General features: G+C 35.7%; 1 protein-coding gene across 1 annotated transcript; it reads left to right on the top strand.

The window, feature by feature from the left end:
- The first annotated feature begins 3,209 nt into the window (after positions 1-3,209).
- Positions 3,210-6,364, top strand: LOC116026251 (polygalacturonase At1g48100). Its single transcript, XM_031267735.1, has 7 exons — positions 3,210-3,503; positions 3,908-4,036; positions 4,183-4,350; positions 4,747-4,791; positions 4,874-5,081; positions 5,514-5,595; positions 5,821-6,364. Exons 1-7 carry the CDS (start codon positions 3,210-3,212, stop codon positions 6,332-6,334), a joined length of 1,440 nt encoding a protein of 479 aa, XP_031123595.1. The 3' UTR covers positions 6,335-6,364.
- The last annotated feature ends 6,175 nt before the right edge of the window (positions 6,365-12,539 follow it).

Below are 12,539 nucleotides of genomic sequence, written 5' to 3'. Positions count from 1 at the left end.
TGTTGGGGCTGTTTACAAATGAAAAAAAATATATTGAGTTTTTGTTTCCAGGTGAAAATTAAAGGACTATAAAAAAAAGTAAATCGCATTAAGAAGATTCCCATGTAATATACATAAATTATATTATCATGTAATTTTTTTGGACAAAATTATTTAATTTAATCCTGGGCGAAGTTTCAAAAATTACGGAGTATTGTCCAATTTGGTTACAATTTCAGTAATCTGAAAGGTCTTCATTGCTTCAATTACTGCCCCGAATAATTATTTTATCTTTTTGCTAAGTATGATATATACTAAATATAATTAAGTGTTTCAGGTGTTGAAAATTTTGGTAGTAATGACTAATGACTTATGAGAGAAGAATGTGTTGAAAATTTTGATTAAGAGCAGGCTTGACTTGTTCAACAAAGAATAAATTAAAGGAAGAGGGTCCATGGGAAACTGGTCCTATTGGACGGTGTGGGAGGATTATCATTATGGGTCTATGGATTTTTGTTACTTGCTTTGGGTACACGACACGACTCTGGAATTTGAGTTGTTGACATGTTATGTTTATCATCATTTACGATTTTTGGTATTATTATTCACAAGTTTTTTTGTTTTTGTTTTTAATGAAAATGTCTAGTCATTATAGTGTGAAATTAGTATTATGATTTTTAGTCGGTAATAGATTATAAAGAAATAAATTAATTTAGATTGTACATCTCTTTTTTTTTTGAATACTACTACAATGCAGTATCTGTTCATAACTACTTTCTCAACCTTATTGAAGCACAAAAGTCAGTGCAGTACTGACTCTACTGAGGCTCGAACCCATCACCTCCCGTGTAAAGAAAAAGGTTTGATGCCACTGGACTACAAGGTCCTTGGCAGATTGTACAAATCTAATTGGCTATTGAGTGAAATTCGTTTCATAACATTAATTAGTAAATGTTCACAATTAGGTAAATCAATATAAATGATTCATAATTGAGTGATTCAAATCAAGAAGGATAATAAACAAGAATTAAACTTAAAGCTTTGCGGTTAGCAAATTAACTGGACCAATTTGGTTGAAATTGCTCTAATTATTGACAAGTTTATTAATTTAAGGTAATCCTAACAAAATTTGTATTAAGGATTTTTGGGCAGTTGGAGTTCAATTGTGAGGTATAAAATGATAATTAATAGAGTTCTAATACATGGATTCTCAAATCTTACTCTTTAATGTAGCGAACACCGATAAATTAAATTTTTATGTGAGTTTCAATATAAATGTGTACATCAAGATTTTGTGTGAGAGAGTAAAAATTATGAGTAAAAAATGGACTTTACATATTTTCCTAATTGATAAGGTAATGATAAATCGCTCGAAATCAAATCTTTCAAATCATGTTTAGAGCAACTATCTATACAATGCTTTGAATTTCCTTAGAAATCGTTTAACCAAATGGTGGGCCTTCTGAATTTGAACTTGCTTAACCCATCAAGAAATAATTAATAATATGAGGCCTTAGACAAATATATACTTACCAGATAAGAGTCACACTTGTGTGCGTCTAATAAATCTTAACCCGTGAGCTAGATTGGTCGAATTGAATCTATGATAGCTGCTTGTTACGATGATATAAAACATAATGTTTATATTATTTTTGAAAATTTAATACCAGGTTTGAAAATCTGCTTGGATTTGGTATGATTAGATTTTTCATGACTAAAGTTTAATGAAAATCTTGAGCCGTCTGTATCTGAATATCATCGGTATAGTAAGTGTAGTGTGTTAGTAGCGTGATTGGGATTGAATGAAATTATTATATGCGACATATATATATTTATCGAGATGTAAAACTTGTTCGGTATTGGAATGCATGATGGGAAGAGCATTTGAATTAATTAAAGGAGTGCGAGGTTCACACTGGACAAACTCCTTTAAAAGGCTTGCTTTCGATCTATTGGGAAAAATATTAATTTTTTTGGGGGTTAAATATAATTAGGTCATCATGGTAGTGAAGGAGAGATTATTCTTAACACTTGCGTTTGCCTAATTGCTTCGCTAGCTTATTGCATGCCACACATTTTTCCTATAATGATGAGTGGATAACGTTTCACAACATATAAGCCTTAAACTAATTAACATTCTATTATTAGTCAATCATAACATTTCTTTAATTCTTTAAAATTGATTTTTGTGTAACTTCCACTATCTTCAACTAGTGGATATATAACCTAATTATATATCCATCTCCTTGAGTCCGCATAAACCAGACAGACAGCCAATCAGCAATCAATGATTAGCCGACCTTGGCAAAAACAAATGCATTATATTATTGTTGACACAATTAACTTTATTTCCTTATATTTACGTAACAGTCGTCAACGCTACTTTTCGATGACAAGATGCTAGACTTGGCTACATGAGCCTCCGCCCAATAATTATGTTTGTAGGTCTCCCTTGCATTGTTGCAAAAATTGCGCCTAGGCGCTAGGCACCGACTAGGCCGGCTGCGGCGGACTAGGCGACCAATTAGCTATTGTTCTATCTTTTTAATAGGTTATTTCACTCAAAACTACATCGTTTTGAGCGAAATAACTTTAAATCGTTCAAATCGATTGCAAACTCAAAAACTATATTAAAAAAAAAAAGGAATTTGAAATTAACTACTCTAATATTCATACTTTGTGAGTTGTGACTTTGTGGAATTGTTTTTTGATTCTTTAAATCTTTATACAATTTACAATTCTAGATGTTTTTAAGGTTAATATTTAAAATTTTAGCATTAACTATTAAAGTATTAAAAGTTTATAATTATTAAGTCTTAAAAAATTTTGAAACCTTTTTCTATAAAGAAAAAAAAAAGGTGCCTAGACACCTCTCGGGCGTCCGAGGAACGCCGCCTAGCGATTGCAACCTTGCTCCATTGTCAGTTGTGACCATCTCACCCAACTCGTCACACATGATCTTCCTAATATAATTTACATATTTTATATATTTTGCTGGCTATTAGACAGAAACAAGATTTATCTCATGCACACAATAGGGTGGCAGTAGCCCAAAAAAAATGCATCATGTTAATCCAAGGGTGTCTCAGAAATTTGAAGAAATGACAAGGGCATGTTAGCAAATATGGAGTCTGATATAAACTGTCACTGGTAAGTAATGATGACCACCTTAACAGCTTAATTCCTCTGCTCTCTGCTAAAAATCTAGTCATTCTCGAAAGACAAGAAGTATGAAGAGAGACAAAAGCTCTTCTGTTGTGTTAAGCAGCCTCGTTGTTCTGCTAATTTTTTGTGCCGCATTCTCCATGATGTCTGTTGAGGCCAGGAAAAGCCGTCACGCCAAGAAACCCAGAACGACGCCGCACAAGCTGAAGAAAGGAAGGAGTGATTATCGGAGGAACTTTCCGGCGCCGGCGCCGGCTCCGACACAACTTCCTCCCGGTAATTGCTATCCGCCGCCGTCCAACGTCTTCGATATCCTGTCTTTTGGAGCCAAAGGTGACGGCGTTTCCGATGATTCTAAGGTAATATAATGTTCAATTTCCATGCATGCAACTTGGTGCCTAAAGCCTTGCCTAAACTTTCCAAGGTTTTTTTTTTTTTCAAATTTGCTTTCTTCATTTATTTTAATCTGTTTTTCTTTCTTTAGAAAAAATGATTTTTTTTTACAATTAATAATGGTGTTCGAGTGCCAATGTTGACTTTGTGATTTAAGACTCTCTTATATGGGAAGTTATGAATTTAAGAGTTAGTAAGGACTGTATTGACTCATAATATATTGTAACAGAGTCAGTATTATATTTATATGAAATTGAGTTCTGTCACTTGGAATTTTTTATACGAATTTTTGTACAAGTAACAATATTATTATTTTGAGGAAGGATTGATTTGTTTAATAATTGACTAAAATCTGTAGAAATCTTGATAGGCACTAGAAGCAGCATGGGGAGCTGCGTGCAAGGTCTCTGGGGCAACTGTGCAGATTCCTTCACAGTTTAGCTTTCTGATCAACCCCATAACCCTTCAAGGACCATGCATGCCAGACCTTGTTTTTCAGGTTAATTATTATTATTATTAACTTTCTTTTATTCTTAATTATTAAATATATATACTCAGAAAAGGTACGATAAAGTAGTATATGCATGCTTTGAGTTGCATCATATTATAAACATTAATGTTAGTGGAGTTTGAACGTATGCACAGGTGGATGGGAATGTAGTGGCACCTCCAAATGTAGGGTCATGGCCAAAATCAAGTATATTTCAATGGATAAATTTCAAGTTGGTTCATAGCTTCACCATCCAAGGACCTGGCACCTTTGATGGCCAAGGACCCAATTGGTGGAAATTCTCTCAAATTGATAATCCCCAGGTTTGTAGCTAAAATATAATCGTGTAATCTTATTATCAGTTTTAACTAAATATAAATGTGTAATCTTATTATCAGTTTTAACTTTTAGTTGAGATGGATGAAACACATTTTTCAAATTAATATTAGAAGTGGACGAGTGGTCTAATATTATATGTAAAATATAAATTTACAGACACACTATTAGTTTCAATTTTTAGTTGGCAGAGAACACATCTTTCGATTCAGTTATATATATCCCTTAAATAAAATTTTACAATGCCAAAATATAAACATGTTGATTATTATAAGAAAAAAGTGGTGATATTTACTTACCGAATTAGTGGAACATGATTCTTAACTCCAGCTAAACAGTTACTAAATTGCATCCATTGGTGTTCATGTTTGCTGTGCATGCAGGAGAAGATGGCATCCAAAGCTATTCATGTAAATATGAAACCTACGGTAAGTTATAATTATATATACCACCACTTCCTATTTAATAATAATAATAATAATAATAATAAATGGTTTGATGTTATAACAGGCATTGAGATTTTATGAGAGCTACAACGTGACAATTCACGGCATTTCAATTGTAAATAGTCCTCAATGTCACTTAAAGTTCGACAACTCTAAAGGGGTAAACGTCCACAATATCACAATTTCTGCGCCAGAAAATAGTCCTAACACCGACGGCATTCATTTGCAGAATACTCAAGACGTTGAAATTCATCATTCCACCATCGGCTCCGGTGAGAACTTCACTTTCCGGCCACCTCTTAACCCCACTATTTATTTCGTACTTGTTTATTCAAGATATTTCTTCATTAGCATTATGATATATTTAGTATGCTATAATTATTTAACAAAAAAAAAACACCCATACAAAGAGGGTAAAAGAAACCCTAGCTAGTTGCTTGCACGTGAACTTTTTTTTACAGTTGGATATCCACGTCACGTCCTTTCGATTGTCGCACGTTGTTTCACCACTGAAACGGTAAACGGTCAAGAAACTGAAATTTGTCCTGTCCCACTCAGAAAATGAGATTTTTTTTTTAAAATTGGAAAATGAGATGTTAATTCCGAAAATTAAAGAGAGAGAAAATAATTTATTTTAGTTAGTTGATTTATTAATCAAGATTTACTTAACATTGAAATGCTTAGCCATTATTTGTAAATGACAGGTGATGATTGTGTGTCTATACAAACTGGTTGCTCCAACGTTCATGTCCATCATATCAACTGCGGACCTGGTCATGGAATAAGGTAATAGATCAAAACAATTAATATTTCTTAGAAAAAATGACACTTTTAATATTTCAGTTATAAAGATATATACATAGGACTCTGTCTCTTAATTAATTATGGGCACTTTCGTTCACTTGTTAGAGTAGTGACATTTCTTTTCTAAGAAAATCACAGAGCGCTCGAGATTGTACAGAGCCAACCAGTAATACTGAAAAACTCCATCTTATGTTGGATTGTTATCAGTTTAGGGGGACTAGGGAAGGACAAAAGCGTGGCATGTGTCTCAAACATCCTCGTGGAAAGCGTGGTGATGGAAAACACTCTATACGGTGCAAGGATCAAGACATGGCAAGGCGGCATCGGATCCGTGAAGAACGTATCATTTTCCGACATTCAAGTCTCCGACGTCAAAGTCCCCATAATGATCGACCAATACTACTGCGACAAGCATGTGTGCAAGAACCAAACCGGCGCCGTGGCGATTCAGGGCGTTAAGTTCGACCGGATCGTCGGGACCTTCGCCGCCCAGCCGTTCCATCTCGCCTGCAGTAACGCCGTCCCGTGCACCGACGTCCATCTGGTCGGTATTCAGTTGGAACCGTCGCCGGGATACCGGGGATTCCGTAACGGCCAGTGCTGGAACTCTTATGGGAAATCGCAGGGGCAGTTGTTTCCGGCGAGTATGGATTATTGTCTCAGAAGTGGGAGCTTGTTGGTCAAGAGAATAGCGAGGTCGCATGAAAATATTTGCTTGTGATGACCTTTGTCTACTGAGGGTTGAAGAGTCAAGTCTCTGGGCCTTTATTATTAGTCAGACCGAGGATTAAAGAGTCAAGTCTGACTGCCCGTTATGGATTTAAAGTGCGGCGCTGTCTATTATGTAAGTTGGGCCTTCGTTATTAGTGGCCTACTGATAAGGGCTTGATCTCGATTCTCGAAGTGTTGCTTTTAACTAGTGGTAAATGTTTAATTCTGACAAACTTGTTAGTAAGGACAATGTAACATGGTGTCTTGTGTGTTATTGTATATTGTGAAGAGTTGTGCTATCTATAGGATGTAAGTTGGGCTTTCCTTATTAAATTGCATGTTTTGATTCATCTAGGAAAAAAATGGCCCTAAACTTTTATTATTTCTGCTCTTTTATTAATAAAATCATGACATGTATGTGGCATGCGTTTTACTCTATGGGTGTTCAATATCATTTTCCTATTCTAGTGTCATACTAATAACTAGATAATGCTATATTTTGCGAACCAAACACTCCCTAAATATCATGAACAGAAAATCATCTATTATAATACAAATTAAAATTAATGCGTCTTGACCAGAACGAATAGAGTGATCAATTGAGTCGGTGAAATATTATTTTTGTGCCCGAATGATCATAATGTCATTTCTTGTCAACGCTATTTGAATGTCACACAATCAAATAGTGTTTATACGGAGTTCAAAAAAAAATAGTGTTTATACTTTACAAGTTTTTCCGTTACCTAAAAATAGGAATTGACTCTCTCAAAAAAAAAAAATTAGGAATTGATTGGAATGGGGTGGAGGTTGTGGATGATGGGAGAAAGTGGAGTTTGCACTTTACACCGCCCCATTGCAGACGACAACCTTTTCCCATCGCATGCGCAGGACTCGCACCCTTAACTTCATTAATATTCCCCTACTACAAGATGGATGGTGGCAATATATAAATTTAAAGCTATTATATTCTCTAACTAAAGTATAATTCATTGCCGCCCTAACCTATATCTATTTCTGGCACCTCATGCACTCATTACCTCTTTGCCTTGTTTCTTTTTATTTTTATTTATTTTTCATGATAGTAAAAATTCGCAATCATTATCTAAGAGTGTACACTAGATAAGTATCATATCTTTACAATAACTCACAAATCTCATAGGAAAAGTAAACTGCATTAGGAAAATTATATTATATGCAATGAGTTCGATCATGAGGGTGTTGACAAGATTTCATGATCGACTTTTTTTGGTTCCTAACATAATATGTGATACACACAAGAAGTAAAATTTATGTTGTTGAAGCCGGTGTTGTTGTAAGTCTCGCGCAAAGACAACGGTTTTTAACCGTTGTCTATTGAGTGTTGTTGAAGCCGGTGTTATTGAAAGTCACGCACATAGACAACAGTTTTTAACAGTTTCGGTGACATTAACTCTTGTTAAGTGATATTTAAATTTGATGAGTTATCTCACTTATTGAACAATTATTTTGGAGTGAATTGTTTCTTTAGTATCCAATTATTGATGTTCTTGTTGAAAAATTAGTCTATAATAAGAAAGGACCTATATTACAATAATATAATTCTTCTCGTTCTATTTATCACCCTTGAAATTTTGTTAACTAACGGACACGTGTGTGAGTATAAATGTAACTACTAGAGTGCATACATCCTTGCAAAATTTGGTTGACTAACATTACTTGCAATAAATTAAAGTCTCTTAAAAAAATATTGCAATAAACTAAAGTCTCTTACAATGGAGGTATAACTAGGGCTGGCAAGTTATACGAGTGTGCCTGCGGGTTACATAGACAATGAGACTAACATGTACAACACGGGTACTCCTTCGGCCTTAGGGGTTAAACGGGACGAATTGGATCGAATCGGAGAAAATAAAACCCAACATACTTAAACAAATGCCAAATGGACTCAATTTGACAAATTGGACATGTTTTTATAGCTCTAAATATGGGTACTCACTTTCACTTTCTAATTTTAGTTCAGATGATTTGGTTCGCCCTATTAATCCGACAACTCGAAATTTAGGGTTAGGGCCAAACCAAACCCGAAAATAAAATAATAAATTAAAATAACTGAGTAGCCCGACAACCCGACTGGACTAGCATGAAACCGAACCCCGATTGACATCCCTAGTCACCCGGTTTAGATTGAACTCATTTTGTGTAAAAGTGTATAATTTGGTGTTGATTTTGAAATTAAATTGACTTAATTTATCTGTTCATGCATTGATCTAAGAGAGGACTTCATTGAGTTTAGGATATAATTTGACAAAATTAAGAAACTTAAGTTATTAAAAAGCAAATTACAAAATTAGGATACAGTTGCATAGTTGGATTAGTTGCATCATGCATCATGTATTGAGAAAGTGGGAATTGAAGGCAGTTAGATCACTATCTTTGAGCAATTATTAGCTGAATTTACTATCAAGCCCAATGTCATCACCATTTTAACCCATAGAGTAAATCATGGAAAATTATGCTAAGGACCAAGATAAACTCGTGTCTATGTTTACAAATTTAAAACTTTATGTTCACAATTTTAAAATTTTTTTATTTATAATTTTAGATCGCAATATACAAAATTACATTACTCAATATTCACAATTTTTGAACTTTATATTCACAATTGTATTATATAGATTCAAAAATTTTGTTATAATGTTGAACATAGAGTTTGAAATTGTGAACGTAAAGCTATGAAATTGTGAACATGAAATTATGAACATGAAGTTATAAAACTGTGAACATGAAGTTATAAAACTATGAACATAGAGTTTTGAAATTGTAAACATGAAGCTGTGAAATTATGAACATGGAGTTATATGAAATTGTGAACATGGATCTGGGTCCACCTTGCAAGGTGAACCCGGGTCCATGGCACAACAACTGGTAAACCAACGCAAATTATTGTGTGGACCATGGTCCACATAGTGATGTGTAGATCAGACCATAACAAAAAGTACATTTTTAATATACGGAGTACTAAATATATATTATTTGTGTACTGAATGTACATTATACAATATAATGTACATTCAGTAGACAAATAATGTACATCATCTAAATATAATGTACATTTTTAATATATTAAAAGTAAATTAATTTTATATTAAATATACATTATTTGATTGTATGGTCCACAATAATGATTCGTATATCAACCCGGCTCAAACCCAACTTTTAAATAAAGAATATGACATTAAATTATACGTGAAACTACATACAATTGGCCGGGTCACTGCTGAAATGTCAGTTAATTCATTAAAAAATTAATTTTTAATATTCATTTTAAAAATTAATTTATGCTTTTATAATTTTTCGAGGAAGGAGAACCTCAGCATTTTGCATGGCGCCACAAACTAAACGTAATTCTGTTGATGAAAACTAGTATTTATGGGACCTCTCACGACCTTCTTTCTCACAACTCACAAGCTAAGGCAGCCTAAAATCCTCTCATCCATTTTGCGAGGAGGCCCTGAGAAGGAGAACCTTTAACCACCAAAGTGGTTAAGCCCTCCTCTTCAGAGCCCAGAGGCCGCCGCCTAAAAACACAATGACAAAAAATATGACAACACAAAAGGCTATTGCATTGGTGGCCGTCGCCGCCGTTCTCCTCCTTTCCCACGGCGCCGACGCCTTTCTCCCCGCCTTCACGCCTGGTTCCAAGATCAACCCGTTCTGCCAGACCGCCACGAGCAAGCGCCTCTGCACGCGCATGGTGGGCGGCGCGTCGACCCTCCACGACGCCTCCGCCAACGCCATCAAGGCCACTCTCAAGCTGGCCAAGGAAATCGAGTCCATGAGCGGCGACGTCGTCACCCCCTCATTCTCCAAACTCAAAAGCGCCACCAAAGACTCCATCCTCAAGACCTGCCACGACAGCTTCGAGAACGCCGTCGACGACCTCAACATCTCCCTCGAGGCCCTCGACGCCGACGACCACATGGCCGTCATGACGCGCCTCAGCGCCGCCCTGCCCAGCGACTGCGGCGACGCGCTCCAAGAGTTCGGCGTCAGCTTTCCCTTGCAGAACATCGTCAAGTTCTACGCCAGATATCTCGACAGCGCCTTGGCCGTGGTTTCGCAGCAGTGAAGAATCGAAAAATTTTCGCCGGAATTGGACGGAAGGACGGATGGCGACCGATGCAGTTCCTTTCGTGTTATAATTTAGATGAATAATTTTAGTAGACAACTAACCCAAAAAAAAAAAAAAAAAAAAAAAAAACAAACAAACAAAATCTTGATTTGTAGCTTAGGATTGAAGTTGCAGCATTGTTTTCATCTCACAAAACAAAGCTGTTTTGATTTGTTTTGTCATGCAAATGTCCAACGTTTAATCCGTATGTATGTCTTTCACCTTATCTTGTTGTCTTAACTATCTTATTATATACTATGGAATAAACGTAGGATATATACTTAAATATTGCTTACGATTATTAGATTATTTTCACATTTAGTCTATAATTTTTCTATATTTGATTTAATGATTATTGGATCATTTTCATATTTAGGGCGTGTTTGGAAAGTAGGAAAATAATTTTTGAAAAATGAGTCATTTTCCGTGTTTGGATGAATTCTGAAAAACTGTCTTTGTGTGTTTGCTTCATTTTCCAGAAAATCATAAACAAAATATATTTTTTTTTATTATTGAGAAACAAAATAATTTTTTTTAAAGAGAAAAAAATTATTACAACAAATTAACAAACAAGAAATCAACACAAATTAACCAAAAAGAATAATAAAATAAAAAAAATAAAAAAAAATAGAAGTTGCGACTGGTTTTCGCAAAACTAGTCGGCGATTAGTTTCCGGAGGAAACCAGTCGGCGACTGGTTTTGCGACCGAAGCATTTTCCTGAAAGGGGTGCCTGAAGACGCAAGTGAAGTTCCGAAAAATGACTTTCGGCGACTGGTGCCGAAGCATTTTCCTGAAAGGGGTGCCTGAAGACGGGAAAAAATTTTCGGAAGTCATTTTTCAAAAAAAAGGCCCCATTTTTCATTGACTGAAGTCTTATTTTCCGACCCCATTTTCCCCTCACTTGCCAAACAAAACCCGAAAAATGATTTCCGAACACGCTCTTAATCTCCACTTTAAATAAAATTTGGTCACTATTGACATTGAATATGGTCAATACACAAAAAAAAAAAAAATGAATATCAAGAGTTGTAACAGAACTAGAACTAAGGGCATGTTTGGTTGGAGGAACTCCTTTTCCATGGGAAGTGAGTTCCTAAAACTCAAAAAAATTACTCTCTTTCCATGTTTGGTTGATTGGAACTAAAATTCCAATGGAAAAGCACTTCCTCATTTTACAGGAAAACAAAATCTGAGGTATATCCTCGGATTTTATTTTCCTTTGCTGTTGGGAACAAAAGTTTTGCCCTTCTGTTTTCTTCATCCTCTTCCCATTTCTTCTTCCTCCCTCCCAAAGTTTATAAATTGGAAAGCCAGCACACCAACACTGTGTATGTTCACCAATTCAATTCCAAACATTTTATGTATGAAATCAAGTATAATCAAACATTTTATGTTCACCAGCACTGTGTTCGGAAACTCGCCAGTCGCTGCCGGCTGCCTCCACCTCCGCCTCGCCGCACCCGCCTTGCCAGTCGCCGCCTCAGCTCTGCGCCTCCGCATCTCCGCCTCTGTCACCGTCGCGCCTCCGCCTCCTCCGCATCGCTAGTCGCCGGCTCACCGGCTCTGCTCTCTTGCTCTGCTGGCTGCTTCAACTGCTTCGACCAGAGAATGGGTTTGAGTGAAAAATGAAGAAACCTGTATTATCATTATTGGGCCCAAATTGAAATAAGCCCCAAATTGAAATAAGCCCCAAATTGAAATAAGAATAATATGGGTTGTTGGTTAAACATGTGGTTTACTAGTTTAGGTTAATAATAATAATAATAATAATAATAATAATAATAAGTAATAGTATGGGCATTTAGGTCTTTATACACATTATTTCTTACCATTCTAAATTTAACCAAACACCATAATTTATTTTCCCAGTAATTTCTTTTCCACCAACCAAACAACTCTTCCTGGTAACTACTTTTCCACGGAATTTCACTTTCCCTCCCCTTCAAATATTTTTCGCGAACCAAACGAGCCCTAATAGAGTGCAAACAATCTGGACGGTCCACGTCACCTGCGCGGGAACTTCATTCCTCTTGTACAGTTGTCCGTGTAAAAAGTTGCCACCT

Source organism: Ipomoea triloba, chromosome 7 (genome assembly GCF_003576645.1).
Source record: "Ipomoea triloba cultivar NCNSP0323 chromosome 7, ASM357664v1".
In the NCBI taxonomy this organism is placed as follows: Eukaryota; Viridiplantae; Streptophyta; class Magnoliopsida; order Solanales; family Convolvulaceae; genus Ipomoea; species Ipomoea triloba.
The sequence above is the reverse complement of the archived record's forward strand: the minus strand, read 5'-3'. Positions and strand labels throughout refer to the sequence as shown.